Here is a 20,326-nt window from a genome sequence, read left to right on the forward strand (position 1 = left end):
GAATTTTAAAAATTTTTAATGTGATACTAAAATTATAAATCTTTTAACTAATATTTTAAAATTTATTTATCAATCACGTATTATTATTTTGAACTAAATGATATTAGGGTGAATATTATATTAGTTAATAAATTTATAATTTAAATAGCACATTAAAATTTTTTAAAATTTAAATATCACATTAAACATTTCATTATAATTTAAAAATTATTTATAATATTAAACCTATTATATATTCCTCAAACAATTCTTCACTTTTAATTATTATGTTTTAAATATCACCTAAAAAATTATTGTGTTTCAAAAGAAACTATTTTGCATTGGAAAAGACTTTCCATTGTTCATATCCAAGGAATTTGTTTTGTGAATACAAGAAAGCATTTAATTTAATTTGCAAATCAAAATAATTTGTGAATAATGGTGAGGCTTGCAAGTTCAAATTGTTATTAGACAAAAAGATTAAGTTTTTTTGAAGAGAATTAATTATTTACCATTACATAAAATTTCTAAAATATAATCTTAATAAATATTTTTAATACTCTATTATAATGAGGATTAATATTAAAAGATTAATATAATATTTATATAGCTATTTATTTATCATAAATTATTATTTAAAAATAATTATATTATCATAAATATCACAATAATTAAAATTTTTATAACTCGAATGTCATATTAAAAATTTTAAATATTTAAATATTATATTAAATATTTTTTTATTATTTATAAATTGTTCATAACATTCATCTTTATAATAATAATAATGAAATAATTCCAAGTAAATAATTTCGAGAGCCGACAAGAATTTTTGATTAGATTTCACTTGATTTGACATATTAAGTTAGTAAAAATATTTTAAATTTAATTTTATAATAAAAATATTAAAATTTAATATTTTAAAAAATTTTGGACCTATTGAATCCAACACTCCGGATTTCGGACCACACCTCAAACATTATCTTAAAAAGCTGACCGAACTTTGACCTGGCCAACCTGACACATCTACAGCTCTAATCCCGACTTCCCAAGTGGGCTACTTGCCATAATACCTTTGTTTTTGCTTTTGATATGTTTGTCCATAATAAAGTTAATAACATGTTATCAGTCTCAAAAAAGTTTTAATTAATTAATTATTTTTTTAGGAATTAATTAATTAAGTTTTAGATTAATCTAGTTTCTTCTTCGGCCGTCAAAGATTATAGAAAAGCTATCATTGTCCATTAAAAGACAAAATTGCTTGACCTAAACGGCTTTATCAACAAAACTATATAAAGAAGGGATAATACCTAATTTGACACCTAAACTATCATAATTTTTCTAATGTGGCATCTAAATTTAAAAAATTAGTAATCAAATACTCAAATTTTAATTTTATATATTAAATTATCCTAATCTCTTATCATTATTAAAATAATATTTAAATAATATTTAAATATTGACGTGAATGATATATAATTATCAATAATAATGATGTGATTATCACGTTATTTTTAATAAATAACAACTTTTTTCTTAAAAATTATATTTATTTTTTTTAAATAATGCATAAAAATCATATCTAGAATAGGGACGTCAATGGTTAGGGTAGAGTAAAGTAAAACACTTCTTATCTCCATCGATAAATTTTTATATTATACTCATTTTTATATTCATATCCTTTGAGTATTTTAAAATTATTCATATTCACATCCTCACGTAAAAATAAGTATGAGTAATCTTTATATTTATAGTTTTAAAAAATTAAAAACTAAAATTTTTTAAATTTTTATCTTGTATATTTAAGTAATTTTTTAGAAATATATATTAATAGTTTTCAATAAAAATATATTAATTTTAATTAATCTAAAATAATAATTTATGTAATCAATTGAATTCGAATCGATACAGTATTAAGCTTAAGTTTGAGCTTAATTCGAAATTTGAAACTCAAATTTTGACTCTAACTTGATCAAATTTTATTTTTTTAGTTCAAGTTCGACCCAAGATAAAAATCAAACTACTTAAACTCGTTTAATTAAACTCAATTAACATGTAAAAATAAATTCAATTTTTATATTTAATAAATTTTTGATTATTTATATTTGAGTTCAAGATATTTTATTAATTAAAATATATTAAAATATAAAAACTCTATTAAATTATATTTTTATATTTTAATATATTTTAATTAATAAAATATCTCGAACTCGATTTGATTAATAAGTCAATTTACTTAAGCTTGAGTTCAACTAAATAATAATCGAATCGAATTTAAATTTTATTCGAATCAAATCCAAATAATTTATTGTACTAATATATCAGTTACATCTTATGTACGGTATGAGTGCAATATTACCTATCTCTAATCCTGTAACCAATAAAAATTTAAAATCATACGTATTCTCATCTCCATACTCACAATATAATATTTATCTCTAACTTTATTCAAGTAAAAAATTAAATTTTTCATTGAATAATGAATAAAATTGATATTTTTAATTTAGATCACGTTATAATCATGTGTTATTTATATCAATATTTAAATATCATATTAATATTATTTTAATAATATTAAAGGTTGAGACAAATTAATATTCGTAAAAATAGTTTAAGTACTTGATTACAAATATTTTTTATTTAGATATTACATTAGAAAATAAATAAAATAGTTAAGGGATCAAAAAAATAGTATCCCTGTAAAAAGTAAGTACTGCTGAAAAAATCATTATTATTAATTTTCTAATATTTAATTGGATGTTTTGAACACAAGAAAAACTAAAACAAAACAAAAAGCTTTCTCCGTTTCGATATTGTATTCGAACTAATTGCACAGGATCTTTAAAACAATCTGATGAAATAAGAAATTACTATCATCAGATTTAAAAAGCATCAATTTTGAAAGCAGAATCCCCAGATTCATATATTCTCTCTTTATTTTGGTTTCTCTCCCTATTTCTCTTGTGCTAATGGAAGCTGATGTATCCATTCCCTTCTGAACCCCCAACAAAATCAAATCCCTTCCTTTAGACAGAGAATTAGGGTATTTTATTTGAGGTCGAATTTATTTTTGGTAATTTTTGGATTAAGATGAATCGTGCTGTGGTATTATTATTATTATGGGTTCTCTGTTTATTGAGTGTTTGTTGGATGACGTCAGCCGGTGTTGTGTTGATTGGAAGCAACGTTACCCTCTCTTTTGATGCTATTGAAGCTAATTTTGGTAAGCTTTTTTTTTTTCTTTTTTAAATTTATTTTCGATTTGTTCTGTTTAGTTCTTGAGTAAGTGTGGGAAAATTCAGGAAAATTTGGATCTTTAGGTATTCTAAGAGCTCAAAGTTGAATATGTGTTTTCTTATTTGAGCTGAACTTATTTAATTTGATTGAATATGTTATTTTATCTTTTGTTTGTATAAACTGTACATGAAATGAGAAATTGAAGTCTATTGGTGTTGAAAATATAAGTGAATGTTTGTTTTACGATTTTGTTTTGTTGGTAATTTTCAGCTCCAGCAATTAAAGGGTCAGGGGAATGTGGGGTATTATATTTGGCAAAGCCTCTTGATGCGTGTTCGGATTTGAGTAATAAAGCTGAAAAAGTTTCGAATGTTACTTCCCCTTTTGCGTTGGTTATTAGAGGAGGGTGCAGTTTCGAGGAGAAAGTAAGGAGAGTGCAAAAGGCAGGATTCAAAGCCGCCATCGTCTATAACGATGATGATGATGGTGTCTTGGTTGCAAGTAATGCCCTGTTTCTTTGAAAAACATCACTTATATTGAATGATTGCAATTGCATATTTATGTACATTTTGGTAAACTTGGTTTGCAAGAGCAATTTGCTGCCAATAATCATTATTGGAACACTATGTAAATGATAAAATAGACCCTTTTTGTGTCAATAAATTCTAGGAGATCTTTAACAGGATTTGCTAATATAAATAATATTGTAAATCCTAAAAAACCTGTTGTCCTCTTTGAATTTCCTTTTGACCTTATTTGTCCCTAAATCTTGATTGCATCAGTTTAATTACTCATCTTTTGTTTAACCCTTTCAGACATTTTGACCATAAGCATTCTCACATATGATGTATTTGTTGAATGGTAGGTTGGTGTGATTTGCTAGTCATTAAACCATATTTATGTTTTCTGAAAACATGAGTAACCTCATGGACCACAAATTTAATTTTGTAGAATATGCTTTTCATCTTTAGTAGGGATTGGGCTGATGTAGTTGTTCGGCAAAGTTTGATAAGGAAGAAGTTGGAGAAATGTGCTTTGCATGATCTAGAGTCCCTATTTAACTCCCACTAGTAAATATTGTTTTCCTATAGATAGAAAACTTTTCATCTTACTCTAATTTATCTGGTCTCCTAGATAAAATTCTGTACTTGGTTCTGTTTCTGATGCATATAATTTTGTGAACAATTTTGAATCCATCGATCTTGGCAGACAAAAATTGCAAATTTTTTTCCATTTTAGTCCTCCTGCATTTGCCACATACTTGTAAAATTAATTGTATATTATGTGATTCTTCAAAGCAGTATGCATATTATACCACTTAAACAGTTTATTATGATAACTCGTCATGCTTATATCTTCAGTTCTTTAGATATAGTTCTTAGTTAGAAACATGTTACACCTATCAAACTGTAAATACCTTAATCAATCACACCTTTAATTGCCGAATCATCTCCAACAAGTAAATACTTTTTGGATGTTGGATTTACTATCTGGAAGATAACTTTTTTGCTAGGGTAGATTGCAAATGACAGTGGGTGATGAAATTAAAGATGTGTTATATGGGACAGTGGTGTATTTATGCTGGACTCTGAATGCTTTCAAGAGGAGTGAGAATTAGGACCAAATCTTTACCATCATTTAATTTAATTCATCTACATTTATAAATATTCTGCCCTTATTCATTTAGACATATTTTTGTTCTGTTGCAAATTCCTTTATTATTTTTATTTTTAATATTTCCTTGAGTGGCAGATGTTTATTTGTTTCTGTCATTGTTGTTGTTCTTGAACAAAAATATACTTTTCTATATGATGCCTCTAATTTTACCCTTTTTTTTATAGTGGCTGGGAATTCAGCTGGCATAAAGATACATGCTGCCTTTGTTTCCAAAGCCTCTGGTGAAATACTCAAAAAGTATGCTGGGTCTACTGATATGGAGTTATGGCTAATCCCTAGTTTTGAAAACTCAGCATGGTCGATCATGGCCATCTCCTTTATTTCTCTACTTGCCATGTCAGCAGTGCTGGCAACTTGTTTCTTTGTACGTAGGCATCGCATTAGACGAGAACGCCCTCATTCTTCTCGAGTTCGTGAATTCCATGGAATGAGCAGGCGTTTGGTAAAAGCAATGCCTAGCTTGATATTCACTGTGGTCTTAGAAGATAATTGTACATCAAGAACGTGTGCAATATGTCTTGAAGATTATACCGTGGGAGAGAAACTCAGGATTCTTCCATGTTGTCACAGTAAGCTTCTTACAACACTGAGGATGACATTGCTTGCTATTTTTTGTGTTAATTATATTTATTTTAATTTGGTGGCCATGTGTCCTTTTGTATGTATTTTGCATAGAGATTAGGCCATCAATCTCATGAGACATTTTTTGTTGGTGGCTATCATATTTCTATCGTTTCCCAATGGCTGTTTGCTGTTTGCACTAGCACAAATTTAGCTTTAAGAGGAGATGAAAACTATTTGTTCCATTTGATTTAGAAGCATTCAGATACTAATAATTTCTTCTCAATGAGTTCAATAATAATACACAGTGCACTTGAGATAATAATTCTGATTAGTATTCCATTTTAAAATCAAAACTCAAATATGGGAAGCTAGGGAGTAAATGGACATTGTTTCTGAGTTTCGCATAGACCAGAAAATATTGTTGTAGACTTGTATGCACAGCTGTGAATTCACAATAGCTTTTGTAGCCATACGCTTGAGGGGTTTATCTAACTTCTCTTCTCAGGAATTGCTCTTTGTTATTATAAAAAGAATATTTCTTGAATGATTAAAGCAAATGTCATTAGCAGGTCCTTTGCATTCTTATTCTAAAATTCTCAAAAGACATAAGTTAGAGTTGAGTGGGAAAATGGATTCATATATATAGTTGTCCCAAATGTTGAAATTTGATTATCATGTGATATTTGCACGTCCTAAATCTTATATCTCTTAAAGAAATCCAAATTACAATTGATTACAGAATGCATGCAGACTTACATGTGCTCACCTCCATATATTCTTATATCACTTGTTTGCTGTCCTGAGATAATTGTTTATTCCATTCATTTAAAGACACAGATATACTCTTTGATGACTCAAGACTGGAGGAGAACGTTTGTATTACTATTATTATACAAAAAAATTTTCTTGTTATGTTACGTAATTACTAATGTATCTCTAAGATCTTTGCCTTCAAAAAGATTTTTAAGTAAATAGTGTTGCATTGCTTGGTCAATCAAGCTCTTAGGGTGTGCTTGATAGAGTAGAAAAGTGGAAGGATGGATAGGGGGTGGAAAATCTGAAAGAAAATGAATATTGGGTGTGCTTGGCAAGAGAGAAAAGTGAGAAGAAAAAAATAGGAAAGATGTTCATTTTTCACCGTCATTCACAAGAAACAGACCATTCCAAATCGGAAAGATAGGAGAAGAGAAAATGAGAAAGATTTGAGTCAAGTGTGCTTATTTACAAGATCATCTATAATTTTTTAGATTTTATCTTGTTATCGTAACTTAAGTAAAGTATAATGGTAAAATAATATAATTATTGTATTCTTTCTTCTCATTTTTTAACCATACCAAGTAATGGATGAAAAGAAAATTACTTTTCCTTCCACATTTCCATTTTTCCTACTAACCTTAATATAAAAGAAAACATATATTTTCCATTTTTTTTTCACTTTTCTCTCCCTTCAATTTTCTATCTTTTCATTTTTCTATCCACTCTTAGTTCTGCTACATGAGCTTTTTGTTTGTAGTAAATATTTGCTAATATTTTCCCTATTTGTCCAATTGTTGCTTCCTTCTCGGTGACTAAGTAGTGTCATGTTCAAGGTAGTGATATTAGGCTCCATGATTTCTGTTGGTCTGAGTTTTGGGTTTGTTTATCATTTTGGTAAAAACAAATACATGTGTATGACTTCTTTGAGTGTAGCCATTACCCTTAAGATATTTTGTTTGAATTGTAAAAAAGACTTTCAAATTATAAGGTGTTTTGTAATGTTTGAAAGAACACGATAGAAGATCAAATGCCAAAGAAATCTAGAGTTGTGGTCTGTTCTTAATGTTGGACTAATCCTAATTCCTACATACCTTTCTTTCTTTTATTCTAATTATCTTTAAGAAAAAGTTGTTTGAATTGTAAGGAAGACCTTACAATTTGGATGTGGTTATGGATGGGGGAAAGAACAATAAGCAATATTAATGCCAAAGAAATAGGGGTCTTGATCTTTACCTGATGTCAAAACTAATATAGAATCTTAGCCAGCTGGCTTAGTTATGATAAGTTTTAATTTCATGCATGCTTGTGCTAGGAAGTAGTAAATTTTATTTAATCTGATTATTTCTATAAATTTATGAGTCAAGATTCTTCTGGTAATTTTCAGATTTTCTGGAAATTGCAAAGTGTGTAGTCCAAGAGGCTTATTATTTTGGGATTTTATTTAGAGCATAGGAATTTTTTTTTAAAAGTTGACTCCAGTTGGAAAATATCCTTGTTGGTTTAGGTTATCTGGAAGTCTCAACTGCTTCCAATTAATTATATCACATTTAGGAAAAATTTTAGCAGCTGTTATACTTTTATTAGGATTGCATTTTAGTAACCCTAGCTCAAGGTGAAAATCCACCAGATGCCAGGTTGTGACTTGTAAGGATATCTCGTTGTCAAGCCTAGACCTTATCTTGTTTCTTTTTATTATTAAATTTCCCACTCTGTTTAGGTTTAAAACCAACCCTTCTCTGTCCTGCATGAATTATTTTTTTGTTATATTTTATGTTGTGATTTTCAAGAATATGAAATACTGCTTCTAAGAAGCAGTCATATGAAATATGTATGAATTGTGTCCTTATCATCCCCTCCCTCGAACAAATGTAGCTTGAGGAAAAATTAAAAGAAATATATCAATTTTACATCGGTTATTTATTTATTATTTTTTAGTTTTATTTGGAGCACCATGAGTTGGGAATGTATACCCTTGCTATCATTCTTGCCTTCTTAATAGTGACATCTAGAAAGCTTCTTCAACTTCTTACTTGGTTTGTTTACTTTATTTTTATTTATTGAAGTTTATATTTTATGTGTATATCTGAATATTTATTGGCATTTTTTTTTCAGAGTTTCATGCTTTCTGTGTTGATTCTTGGCTTACGACATGGAGAACTTTTTGCCCTGTTTGCAAACGAGATGCAAGAACTAGCCCAAGTGATCCACCTGCGTCAGAAAGTACACCATTGCTTTCATCCACCCCAAGCTCCATGTCTTCCTCTGTGTTGTCATCTGTTAGATCCTCATTAGCATCATCATCAGCCATACAAATCGCCCCTGAAGCATCATGGTCTCCATCAGTTTCTCATACTCATTCTCTTGTCAGTAGTCCATATATTCCGCAATCACTTGGGTCCTACCATCAATCTCCTTCCATGAGCTATAGCCGAAGCTCAGTAGATCTTAGGAACACATACTCTCAAAGATCTCATGCTTCTCATTTGGTTTCACCGGCCTCATTTAATTACCCATCTATATCACCTCTTAATGCAAGATACATGTCCCCCTGTTTACCAAGCCCAAGCAACGCGTCACCAAATTTAGTGAGTTCTTCTGGTCACCACCTGCATCCACTGCATTACAGTGAGTCAGCTACTAGTTTTTCGCCTTTTGCATCTGCTCATTCTCTTCCAGAATGTTAATTAGATGAATAATAACAAGCTGAATTTCATATAATGGAGTGAGCTACATACATTAAATCTTTCCGATCTTTGGTACTAATCATAGGTCATTATACCATTATCGGGTTCCTCTTGATGTGATTGCTTGCGTTCTTTTCCAATGTCGAGAATGTAACATGTTGTTGCTGGATTTGTACCTTGTTGCATGAGATTTGTGTCATTTGTCTTGATTCCCAAAATGATATTGTGGTTTATATTAATGAGGTTTTGAAAGTTTATACTCAGAGAATGTGTATTAATGTGAGTAGAGAATTGTTAACATTGTTTTAGCCGTCTGTGAATATAGTTAACCCTTAACAACTGAATTCTGTAGATGCCTAATCATGTTGATATTAGCAGTGTGTTGTTTCCAATTTGGATTTTCTTTTTCCAAATGTACAAGTAACCTTAATTTTCCACACTAATAATTGTTGATGCTTTGAAGAGGAAAAATGTGTTAAAATCGTTTTACATACCTTGCTTTGTTGGGGAAGAAAGGAGAGAAATCTATTGTAAACTTGCAAGAGCATCTCATTTTAATGTCAATGAATGCTGCCTGTAAAAATTCCAAGAAAAAAAAAACTGTGGGATATAAAGGTAAAAAAGTTTTGAAGGCACCCAGTTCTCAATAGCATTCTACTACTTAGAAGTTGAGAGTTCTCTGCTTTTGCTCCTAGATTAATGTATGGTTGAGTCAAATGGTAAAGAGTGTGGGTTTTTTTTTTTTTTTTTTTTGTCTGTGTTCGTATTCGTTGGGAGATTGTGGGAAGATAATTTTTCATGAATTCATTAACTTCGATATAAAGAAGTCCGTTTGGACTAACTCAAAGAAGAAATATACTGATCCAAGCTCACAAACTCTTTACGGCTAAATAGAAAAACAAGAAAAGACACACCATACACTTCCTGTAACAGAACTAGATTGAAATGAAACAATTATTGTACATCACTTGATTCATCAAAAAAATAGTACATTATTGAAGAAAAATTGCAAAGCTATGGAAAATAAAGAAAATAATAAACCCATGAATGTGCAATAACAGTGTTCAGAGGAAAGAACAAGGACTGTTGATAAATACATACCATTACTCCTTAACACTCAAGTTCTTGAAACAAGACTGCCTGCATTGAACACAGCAAAATACATGTCGAGAAAGCAGGGATCATCGGTTTCAGCATAGCATTGTTAACAGGTTTGATCCCTGCACAACAACTCTATTTCATACGTATCTTTTTCTGTTGCTATATCTCAACCAGGAAGATGCCTAAGTTTAATCTTCTTTCTTAGCTCCATATGACTGCTTTCAGCCTCAGAGCTCTTAGCATGATCAGCCTCATCTCGACTGCCAACCCGGAGAGGTTCGTGGTCTTTACCAATACTTTGTATAAGGATCATCATTGCAACGATAAAGACAATTATGTAGACAGTTCTAATGCCAATTAGTGAATTGATAAAGCCCATAAATGATGCCCCGTTAACAGTTTTCCTTTCTGTTCTTCCTTTTCTATATCCTTCAGGAACAGTGAGATTTGAGGCCCCTGATCCTCGTTATCAAGGCTTTCAATACCATTAACCTTGCATATCAACAAAATGTAGTAGGTCAGTGAACGTGATTTAGTTTTATAGCCTTTTCTAGATGAATATGATCAACTATTATAGAATATCACTCTTAGTTCTAATGATCAGGATTCAAATCTTGATAACCTCAAATGTAAGAAATATACATGTTGAAACGTCAAGGAAGAAGCCACCACGAACAACAATCATACATTTTCTAGATGAAGACGATCAATCATCATAGAAGAAACCCAACTCCAGCACTTACTAGCTTTTAGAAACAATTTTATTGGTTCAAAAGATATAGGGATAATGAATTCAAGGAAAACTCAAGAAACAATTATTAAAATTTGGAAGCAGAATCACCAATAGCAAGCTCTATAATTTCAGAGTTTGCAATTTGGATGAAGACATTTAAGAAAGTAGATAGATAGATAAATACATGTATACATACATACATACATACTAATCTTTATTTATGAAGAGATAAAAACAAGAGTTCTTTTCAATACTGAGTAAAAGCTAAAAAAAGGGTTTAATAACAGTTAAAGAATTAAAAATGTATTTGATAAGATATTTATTGACTTGCATCATTTCTTCTTTTCTCCATCAGAAAAAGAAAGGGAAATGAGCTCCCTAAAAGTGGGGGATTGGAGCACCTAGGTTGAAAAGAAAGGGAAATGAAAGCCTAAAAGAGAATATCTAATATTGTCATGTATACTATAATCTCGTTAAATGAGTTCTTAATGAGGCTGAACAATCTTTCTTTGAAGGATTAAACAAGTAAAGATCTAGCAGCTAAACATGTTATGAACAAGCCTATTCAAGAATGTATTGAGCTTCACCCATGGTTGAGTTGAACTAATATACTAAACTCGGTTTGCAAAATTATATTTGAAATCATTTGTTTGGCTCAATAAATAAAGTTGAATAAAACCAAAACTAATCTCATTCACTGTGCACCAGTTCACTTGCATTCCTACCCAAAACACTCGTGCACATAACCCATTACTTTTACCTCAGTCTCTTCTTGTCATCTTGTGTGACACCATCATATGATCATTACTCAAGGGATGATGGCTCCTTTTATTTTATTTTCCTCCCTTCCAACTTATGTTTATGATCCTTCTCTCCTCTTAATCCTTCCTTGTGATCTTTCTACGCTCTACTTCACCTCAGTCACTGACGCTCTAAAATTGCTTCTCAGCAAATATAGAAACAAGCTCCATTTCAATTAGAAATAATTATGATATGTTGTGAATTATAAGAAACAACACTGTACAAGATCAACAGAGCAGGTGAACAGTGACTAATCTTGACGATAGAGCACTAGAAACATTGAAAGAAGAAAGGTGCTACAAGGGCAGTGTGGTAATACTCACATCTCCATTCCAGACAATCATTTTTGGCAACTTTGTCTTCTCATTGGCCCCAAATTTATTAGCAAAGTCTTCCCATTGCTTAACCCCAACATAACCAAATACCAAGTCACGATTTGCAGATGCAGCAGCCTTCAATAACTTGATCAAGTTCTGTGATTGTTCTTCATTCAAATCACCTGTGATTGTCAGGACAATTTTCCTCTCCTTATCTATCAATTGCTTCAATGTCTCATGGTTCAAGGGCACCACCAGAGGGAGCAAATTCTGTTTTATAAAATCCCCCAAAAATTCATCTGCATGATTGAAGCTGAAGGGTAAGATTGTTTTTTCTTTTTGCAGCCATAAAAAAATGACAGATGATAAGCAAAATTAAAGAGTATCGAAGACATTTAAGCAGAAATAAGTTATATACAGGACAGTAGGCAATGCATTTCAAGACATAGAAAGCTGACCATTAAAGTTATGAACGAAAAGTTCCTATAGTCCTATTTACATAGATAACCAATGTTCCTGGTCAAAGGATGGATTAATCAAAGCTCAACTTATTATTAAACCATCAAAGAGCAAAGCAGGTGAAACAAGAGTCTTACTCCTGAAGGGTAGTGGAAATCCAACTTAAATTTGAGGTTGATATAATGATTTACCATATATGCTAGCATATTCTTTCTTATATAGCATGTTGAATTACAATACTGGATGGATAATGAAAATAAAAATGAACCCAAACAATAGATACATGAACACAGGAATATACTACAGCCCAACAAACATCATATTATCTTCTAGTAATAAAAAGACGAGAGATCCAACTTGGCATGCAAGCTATAAATAAAAAGCACAGCTCCAAAAGCAACAACTTTTTCCATATCTGGCATTTACATATCCACAAAGGATCATTACAATTTAAATAATTGAGTAATAACTAAATCTTAACTAAATGATTGAGACTCCATATTAACTTGATTCTGTTCAAAAACTTGTTCCTGTACTCTTCTCAATTGAACATAACCATGTTAAACTGAATTCTAGACTAGTTGATTTTCCATTTTAATGTTGTTCCAATCATGTCATCATGTGTCAATTTTGGGATATCAGTATGTTCCTGACACAGGTGCTTTCAATTTTCTTAAGTTTTTCCTTATATTTGGAGGGTCATACTCCAATAGTTCCCAACTAATTTGAGGTGTTGTCAGATATGAAGCAAAACTCATCATAGCATTCTAATACTACCTTCTCATCTCTTTCCTTCAATTTGCTTATCCTAAAGGTCATAATCTCTGTAAATCACTATAAGATTCCTCTTCATCGTTATAATCAATAGGATGTTTTCTTTTTCTTTACAATGTGACATTATACAAAGGAATGTTACGCCCTAATCAGGTCTATTTTATGTCAAATGTATATAAAATACGAAAATTATTATGTTACAATTTATATCGACATAAAAAATGAAGCACATTTTTTTTTATCAAACTCGTACGATTTTTATCAGTTTACCATATCATTTTCATATTTTTTTGTTTTCTTTTAACATCGTATCATTGTATTTTATTTAAAATTTTCATTTTCACCAATCTTTTGTGATCATTCTGATTTATATCATTAAGAAATAAGATCCACTTATTGCCTTAATGTCATACATGGGTAAATCTAGATTTTCGGTTGGTTCACATGTTATACATGTGCTTGCCTTGATGTAACAGTTTCCAGGAATTGGGGTTTCACTAATTTCATTCTGAAACGTTAGGCCACAACTACAAGTTACGAGCAGCATCTGATAAAACCGTTATATTGACCTCAAATTCTAATCTTGTCATATACTATTTTTTTTTCCTTTTTGCATTAATTCCCAAAGCTTAATCAATTTCCTCAATTATTATAGGGTAGATTCAGTTACATAATTATAAGGAAATATGTCAAGTGGGAGAGTAGGAAAGAAGAGCAAGAAGATAGCATCAAAGCCAAATGCTGTGTCATTGCAAGAGAAGATAAAAATGGTAGACAAGGAAGAACAAGCTCTGTTAAAAGATATAGATGATCTCAAGAAATGGGTATTATTTGTTTTCTAGCTTTTTTTTTTTCTTAAATGTATAATTTTTTTTATTTTAAATTATCAAGATTTGAATCCTAATCACTGAAATTAAAAATCTAGTACATTACTAATAGATCACGCAGCTGTTGATTATCTGCTAATAGATCATGCAACTGTGGATCATGTGTATTGAAGAATTGCTTATCATTTGCTTTGAATACTGGATGACTGAAAAAAATGGTGTTTTTGTTTTCCTTTTGGTTTGAAAAATGGTAGACTGATACAATAGATGCCATGAAGGATGATGTGTTGAAGGAATACCTTCAAAACAGACCAGAAGAACTGAAGAGTGTGAAGATCCAGAAGAACAAACCTAATCAAAAGGTAAGAGCTGAAAGGTTATGTCTCATCACTTTTCATGGTGTTAGCATCTTCAACAGTTCTAATAGTTTCTTATTGAAAAGATTAAATGCAACTTTGGTTTGAATTAGTTAAGCTAATGATGAGACAGGTCCAAAAGGCTGTGAAGCCTAAACCTTCAACATGCAGTGGAATAATGGCATCTGTATGGAAGTTCCACAAGGAAGATGATGATGATGAAGTTAACAAAAGCATCAAGAAACAGTCAAGTCGCCAAGCAATTATATGATCTACTTGTAGAATACTGAACTTTTAATCTTCAAATAAAATTAAAAAAAAAAACTCTTTCCATCATCATTTTCATTTGCAGCAGAAGATTTAGAAGTGAATTGGCCATGATCTCCACCATGTAAACATCAATGCAAAACATAGTATAAAAATTATACAAAGAAATAGAAGTAAATGATTAAACACAAGAAAAGGTAAAACAAGTATGATATGATAATATTCCCTTTCTTTGTCCCTCATTCCTCGTTCATGTTAATCTAGCCACTTTACACCTACCACCAAATCCATTGGTCATTTTCCATCAAATTCTATTTAGATCAAACACAAAATTGATGACTCACTATAGTTACCAATACCAGGAAAGTTAATTGAACTATAAACCAATAAATAGTTCATTCTGTTCTTGCATTTCTTCCACCTCTTTTACTAACTGCCTCACACAATCGACATGGCAATGTGTCGAGGCTTGCTGCACGGGCCTTTGCATAGTTACCTAATACACCACATCTTCTCCAGGCATGGTACTCAGCATATGCGACAGGGTCATTAGCAAGGGCTTTCACATAGGAAGCCAATTCCTCCATGGAGCTAAATTTAGTTCCATCTATAATTGAATGTGGAGGGACAAAGTCCAGGACATTGGGAGCACCAAAATAGATAGGAATCGCACCAGAGTCCAGAGCATAAAATAGCTTCTCAGTCACATAGCTCTCTGTAACGGTATTTTCAATTGCAAGGACAAATTTGTAATGAGACATGGCACAATGTAAATGGTCCCACCACTTTGGGGTATTGTCATCATTGGTACACTCAGGGTAGAAGGAAAGGGCCATGTCTGAACCACCAACATTGTTCAGGCATTTGCCAAATGAGTGGTGAGGCAGGAACCTGAGGAGACTCTTTGCACGCTGGTTTCTTTGAGGAAGGCAACGTGATGAAGACCAATAAACAAGTGTATCCTTGAAATAGATTCAAAGAAGAAAAAGAACCCAAATGTGATTACAACCATGGATTTATGAAAGGAGATAATTGGGGAACAACACATGAACAAAGAAATATAAGCCCACTACTCACATTTTTCTTATATGAAGATATGTGGTAATTTCGACCATTATGAAAGAGAGCACCAGCATAAGTTGACTGAACATCATCTTTTGCATGGTAACTGATGAATATATCCTCCCAACCTGAACGCCTCCTGCCAGCCTCAAGGTCCATGTACACACGAAGTGGATCTCCACTGTGCCTCTAACCAAGAAGAAAAGAAAAGACCATTTCAATTGATCCCAGAAAATAATAGTCAAAGATTGGATGTATGGATGATCTAAATAAGCAACAGGAAGCCAAAACATCCATACCTAGCTATTTTACTGGTATTCTGAATGATGCAATGTGAATATGCATGAAGAAAGATCGGGATAACATCCCTTGGAAAACTGCAGCGAGACTGCTAACCTTCTCATTGGACACCACTGACAATCTACTGATTCAAGTTTATCCAACTGATGCTTGAGTTAATAGCTTTGCTCACACTTAGCACAAGTGTGTAATAGCTAAATTTGTCATAAAATGCCTATAATAACATGAGAACTACATGCAGATAAGCAATGGAGTTTCTATCCCGGTTGAACGTTGTAACAAGTCAAGATGAATATCTCCAAGTTCTGGTGGCTAATATTTTTTATAAGAAAGAGCACGGATAATGTCAAAGAATAAGGCAAAAGCAAGGACTTAATTATAGGAGATAAAAAATTAGTCAAAAGGAGTTTACTGATGCTTGGCCGGACGAAAAACCAAAAAGAGAGATTTCTTTTGTCTCTCTTGCATCTCTTTATATACTAAGGTCCTTTTCATAGAGGACCTATGGACTTGTTGCAATATTCAAGACGGTAATGACTTACATGATACACTAGTTCTGCCTTCAGTAAGGCAGAACTAGTTTTAAAAGGCACGACTTTCATAAATGTGATGTATTACACATTTTTACATTTTTAGATTTCTTCCCCTTCCTCAAAAGGAATACTTCTAACAAAATTTTTTAACAAGATTCCAAGAAGATTCTTTGGACAAGATTTTCAAGAGACTAATGATTTTTGTATCAAAATGAGGAAATAAACTACTGTGGTTCTGGGGCTTACAAGCCAAATTATGTCAATATCTTCTCCAAGACAAAATGCCTTCTGGTTACAAATGTATCAAGGACCAATCTGCTCCTTGAAGGAACAAACCACATCACTACAAAGTTAATGCATCACAAATATTAAGTTATATAATCAAGATTCTGATTTAGAGGATCCCCTAAAATGGATCCCAGAGAACATAATTCTCAATGCTAGAAGATTATGCATGAAACGTACCAGAGAACCTTGCTTGATTACCATCAATAGTGAGGTTTTTGGGAGGAGTTTCCATGACTATGATGGTAGAGGCAATCGGGTTTACCAATAAAAGACAGAGGATGTATATTGGAAATATTTTCGTCTCTTGCCTCTCTTTGGCATGCACGTTCATATAATGCCTAACTCTAAGTGGCCTCTTAGCAAAGCATAATTCAATGGCCAAAGTTGATGAAGGGTCTCCTATATTATGGAAGAGGGAGAATTTCTATCAAGAACCTATTACTGCATAAATTAATGAACCATGAGCAGACCCTATGTACTGAGAAAAAACTACTTTGGCCATTTTTTTCCACTATTAATTCACATTTTTAAAGGATCTCCAACATGTAGAAAGGCACAAAATCCACCTCTTCAGCAACCTACACCTCAGGCAGGGAAAAAAAATGCCCATCTTCTACTCTTTTAGAATATATTGCGAAAGTAGCTTCAATATAACACCATCCACAACAACCAAATGTAACATTTCTTCTACCTTTTTCCAAGTAGTGCATGCACCTTTATTCACCCTAGCTATATTTGGAAAAACCTTAACATCCAAACCTGACTTGCATTCAACATAACCTTCCAACCCTACATCCCAACAACTAAAAGAAGCTTTTTAAGTAACAAAACATCAATTTCCTACAAGCCAATTCTGCAACTCTATGCATTATGCCTCACATAGTTCTAAATCACAGTCGTGGTTGTGGGTGTTGCAGACGTTGCGTAATGCATCATTACATTGCACAGTCATTACATTGGTGAAAATTTGTCATGGAAATTCCAAAATGTGGTGCGGCACCTTGAAAATTCGTTACAAAGAGGTCATTACGTTGCATAACAGCCACATTTTAATACTATGTTATGCCTCCACTAAGTGAAAAGTATATAAAGAATTATTTGAAAATTTTTAGATTATAATGGAACAGAAGTGAATAACATCACTTATAGCTGAGAGTAATAAGCTAAATTATAACAACCTAAGTATAGCGGTTGTCATGAACATACTTTGTAACGGATTCTCAAGGTGCTGAACCGCATTTTGGCTGTTACACACCACATTTTGGCCATTAGACAAATGAGATACTGCATCAGAACCGTATCAGCTGATGCCTGCTACAAATCGGCCGCGACAGCAACCAAAAGCGACATAATGTCGCAACTGAAAGCATTTAAAAAAATCAATAAAACAAAAGTTTTGAACAATACATTGACAGCAATTCAAGTTAAACAGCTTTCTACAGACTTTCAATAGCTTTTGAAAGATGAACAAAAAATAATTGATGTTTTTGTTTGAAATATACCTTGTTGCAGGGAGAAGAATGAATCTAGTTCTTTTTCATTTTGTTTCTTCAGTCTTCTATTTGCACTTATTTCCATTCTGATAATCCCATATCAGGCTCCAAAGGACAGCGGTTCATCATTTCCTCTTCCTAAAGTAGACTCCATCTCCAAGCAAAATTTTTTCAATTTTTTTTCATGGAAAGTTTTAAGGTTTTGGTTCTTTGTCTGATCTAACAAATTCTAATGCTTCAAAGGAAATTTACAAAGAATCTCAAAGAGAGATGTTGGAAATTTGAATCTTCCCAAGGAATTTGTAAGCCATGGCATCTACTAAAAGGTGGACAAGGACAAGAAAGTTGGACTTTTACATTTTTATTCATGCCTAGTAATTGTTTTTTGGATCAAGTTTGTTTTAATCGGACTTGTATTTCATACATGGATCTTAGATTAATTTATTTTTATATATTATTTTGGCTGTGATGAATATAGTAAGAACCCCATTAACATAGGCACTGACATCATATATACAATATATTATAATATATATGCATGTGATTTTTGAAAAAATAAAAAGTCACACCCATGACAACTGCAACATGCTATGTATCATCTGTGACACCCGCAATTGCAACACCACAACCATGTCTGCAATTTAGAACTATGTTCATGTATACCTATCTGTTGCTCATGTTAAGAAATCGTTAAACTGAAGTAGGGAACCCTAGATTCTAAATCATTACAATCTACTAACCAAATTGGTTTAGTCAACTTGCTCTTACCAACAAAATCAAATTCCTCATATTCCCAAACCAAACATCCTTGTTCATCGCAGGCTGCAGCTAAATTACTCAAAAACTTCACTTCACTCACATTGTGATGACTGACACATTACCCACTTCACTTCTCTCTATTGATCTCCTTACGATATCAATTCAAATCTATGACTCCATTCCAAAAAAAAAACATTATCAGAGTTTTAAACTCCACAAGACAAGTAGATCACAAGTATGATTTCAATTTTAATTAAGCAAACAAATAAAAATCTTCTATATTCCATAATTGCAGCAAAGAAAAAGAAAAAAAGTAAAGCAAAGAGAAAAACTACCTGAAATGGAGGGGTAGTGGTCTCAAACAACAAGGCATCAGACTTATCAGCAAGAACAGAAGATTTAGTCCATAAGCAACTCATCCCACATCGACAAGAATACAAATTATCCAAATTATCAGGAATCCAAGTCCACCCTTTTACCAAAACACTAACATGCTCCATTTTCAACTCATTGCACCCAGAAACACCAACAGCTTCCTGCAAAGACCCAGACCTGTTAGAAAGCAAACGGATCAAATCGTTATGTTTCTCCTTGAACCGGGCACAACCCATTTGAGAATCCCATTTCTTGAAAGCCAAGAGCAAATCAGTAAAAGGATCAGGCTTGGAATTGAGTGTCTCGGTTGGGTTGGAAAAGGGTTGGATTGAGGTTGATACAGATGGGAATTCAAGGAAACCTGAAAAGATTAGGATCAAGAAAGTGAAGAACAACATGAGCGTGACGGTGAAGGTGTTGAGAGGCTTCAATTGCATTGTCAGTTGGCTAGTCTTTGTGGTCTCTCTCTCTCTCTCTCTCTCTCTCTCTCTCTCTTTGTTTTCTCTCCTTTGAAAAAGAGAGACAAAATAAGAAGAATTGGTTTGCTAGTTAAACACATGAAACATCCTCAAAACATTACGCAACTACGATGTAGTTAGGTGCCAGAGGTACGGTTTTCATTGGTTATTGCCAGCCGTTTGGCCGATTGCACTTGTTTGAAATTTTCTTTGCCCTATTATTTTGACTTAATTTTCTTTTGTTTTTTTTCAATTCGTCGTTAACTTAAAATTGATTGATTTGAGATATAATCCCATGTAAATTATATTTATGCACTCAAATTTCTCGACATGAAAAGTTTATCCTTTGCGAGATATTAATTTTGATGAATCCATTGTTAAAAGCTCGCAAAAATACTAAAATTATTTTTTAAATAATAAAATATATCATAAATTCGAAATTAATTAATTTAAATTATCATAAAATTTTATATAAATTATTCTCACGCACACACCCAAACTTTTCAAACTTTCCAACATGGGAAGT

The 20,326-nt window shown here is 32.0% G+C and overlaps 3 protein-coding genes and 1 long non-coding RNA gene across 5 annotated transcripts; 2 read left to right on the plus strand and 2 right to left on the minus strand.

Annotated features, from left to right (window-relative positions):
• The first annotated feature begins 2,743 nt into the window (after nt 1–2,743).
• Nucleotides 2,744–9,241, plus strand: LOC111276737 (receptor homology region, transmembrane domain- and RING domain-containing protein 2-like). The gene is made up of 4 exons (XM_022862512.2): nt 2,744–3,202; nt 3,487–3,717; nt 5,058–5,462; nt 8,326–9,241. Exons 1-4 carry the CDS (start codon nt 3,070–3,072, stop codon nt 8,895–8,897), a joined length of 1,341 nt encoding a protein of 446 aa, XP_022718247.2. The 5' UTR covers nt 2,744–3,069; the 3' UTR covers nt 8,898–9,241.
• Nucleotides 9,242–9,914: 673 nt separating this feature from the next.
• Nucleotides 9,915–13,151, minus strand: LOC111276740 (uncharacterized). 2 transcript variants are annotated; one of them, XR_016343457.1, is made up of 3 exons: nt 12,446–13,151; nt 11,856–12,148; nt 9,915–10,490 (listed from the first exon to the last, which is right to left on the minus strand). It is a non-coding gene; the product is annotated as an uncharacterized LOC111276740 (long non-coding RNA). The 2 variants fall into 2 exon arrangements; XR_016343458.1 differs by lacking the exon at nt 12,446–13,151 and adding an exon at nt 12,308–12,409.
• Nucleotides 13,152–13,768: 617 nt separating this feature from the next.
• On the plus strand, nt 13,769–14,631 carry LOC111276739 (uncharacterized). Its single transcript, XM_089763489.1, has 3 exons — nt 13,769–13,906; nt 14,164–14,271; nt 14,399–14,631. The coding sequence occupies exons 1-3, from the start codon at nt 13,769–13,771 to the stop codon at nt 14,534–14,536; spliced, it is 384 nt and encodes a 127-aa protein (XP_089619615.1). The 3' UTR covers nt 14,537–14,631.
• Nucleotides 14,625–19,866, minus strand: FUT13 (fucosyltransferase 13). Its single transcript, XM_022862513.2, has 3 exons — nt 19,303–19,866; nt 15,610–15,783; nt 14,625–15,494 (listed from the first exon to the last, which is right to left on the minus strand). Exons 1-3 carry the CDS (start codon nt 19,777–19,779, stop codon nt 14,928–14,930), a joined length of 1,218 nt encoding a protein of 405 aa, XP_022718248.2. The 5' UTR covers nt 19,780–19,866; the 3' UTR covers nt 14,625–14,927.
• Nucleotides 19,867–20,326: the final 460 nt, after the last annotated feature.

Source organism: Durio zibethinus, chromosome 7 (assembly GCF_047325235.1).
Source record: "Durio zibethinus cultivar Kanyao isolate XHJ-2024 chromosome 7, ASM4732523v1, whole genome shotgun sequence".
In the NCBI taxonomy this organism is placed as follows: Eukaryota; Viridiplantae; Streptophyta; class Magnoliopsida; order Malvales; family Malvaceae; genus Durio; species Durio zibethinus.

Coding starts and splice junctions, on each gene's coding strand:
- FUT13 (XM_022862513.2), bottom strand. CDS start 19,779: ATGCAATTGAAGCCTCTCAACACCTTCACCGTCACGCTCATGTTGTTC. Junction 15,784..19,302: donor CCACTACCCCTCCATTTCAG/GTAGTTTTTCTC, acceptor CTTCTTGGTTAG/AGGCACAGTGGAGATCCACT. Junction 15,495..15,609: donor TATCTTCATATAAGAAAAAT/GTGAGTAGTGGG, acceptor ATCTATTTCAAG/GATACACTTGTTTATTGGTC.
- LOC111276737 (XM_022862512.2), top strand. CDS start 3,070: ATGAATCGTGCTGTGGTATTATTATTATTATGGGTTCTCTGTTTATTG. Junction 3,203..3,486: donor TGCTATTGAAGCTAATTTTG/GTAAGCTTTTTT, acceptor GGTAATTTTCAG/CTCCAGCAATTAAAGGGTCA. Junction 5,463..8,325: donor GATTCTTCCATGTTGTCACA/GTAAGCTTCTTA, acceptor TTTTTTTTTCAG/AGTTTCATGCTTTCTGTGTT.
- LOC111276739 (XM_089763489.1), top strand. CDS start 13,769: ATGTCAAGTGGGAGAGTAGGAAAGAAGAGCAAGAAGATAGCATCAAAG. Junction 13,907..14,163: donor TAGATGATCTCAAGAAATGG/GTATTATTTGTT, acceptor GAAAAATGGTAG/ACTGATACAATAGATGCCAT. Junction 14,272..14,398: donor AGAACAAACCTAATCAAAAG/GTAAGAGCTGAA, acceptor ATGATGAGACAG/GTCCAAAAGGCTGTGAAGCC.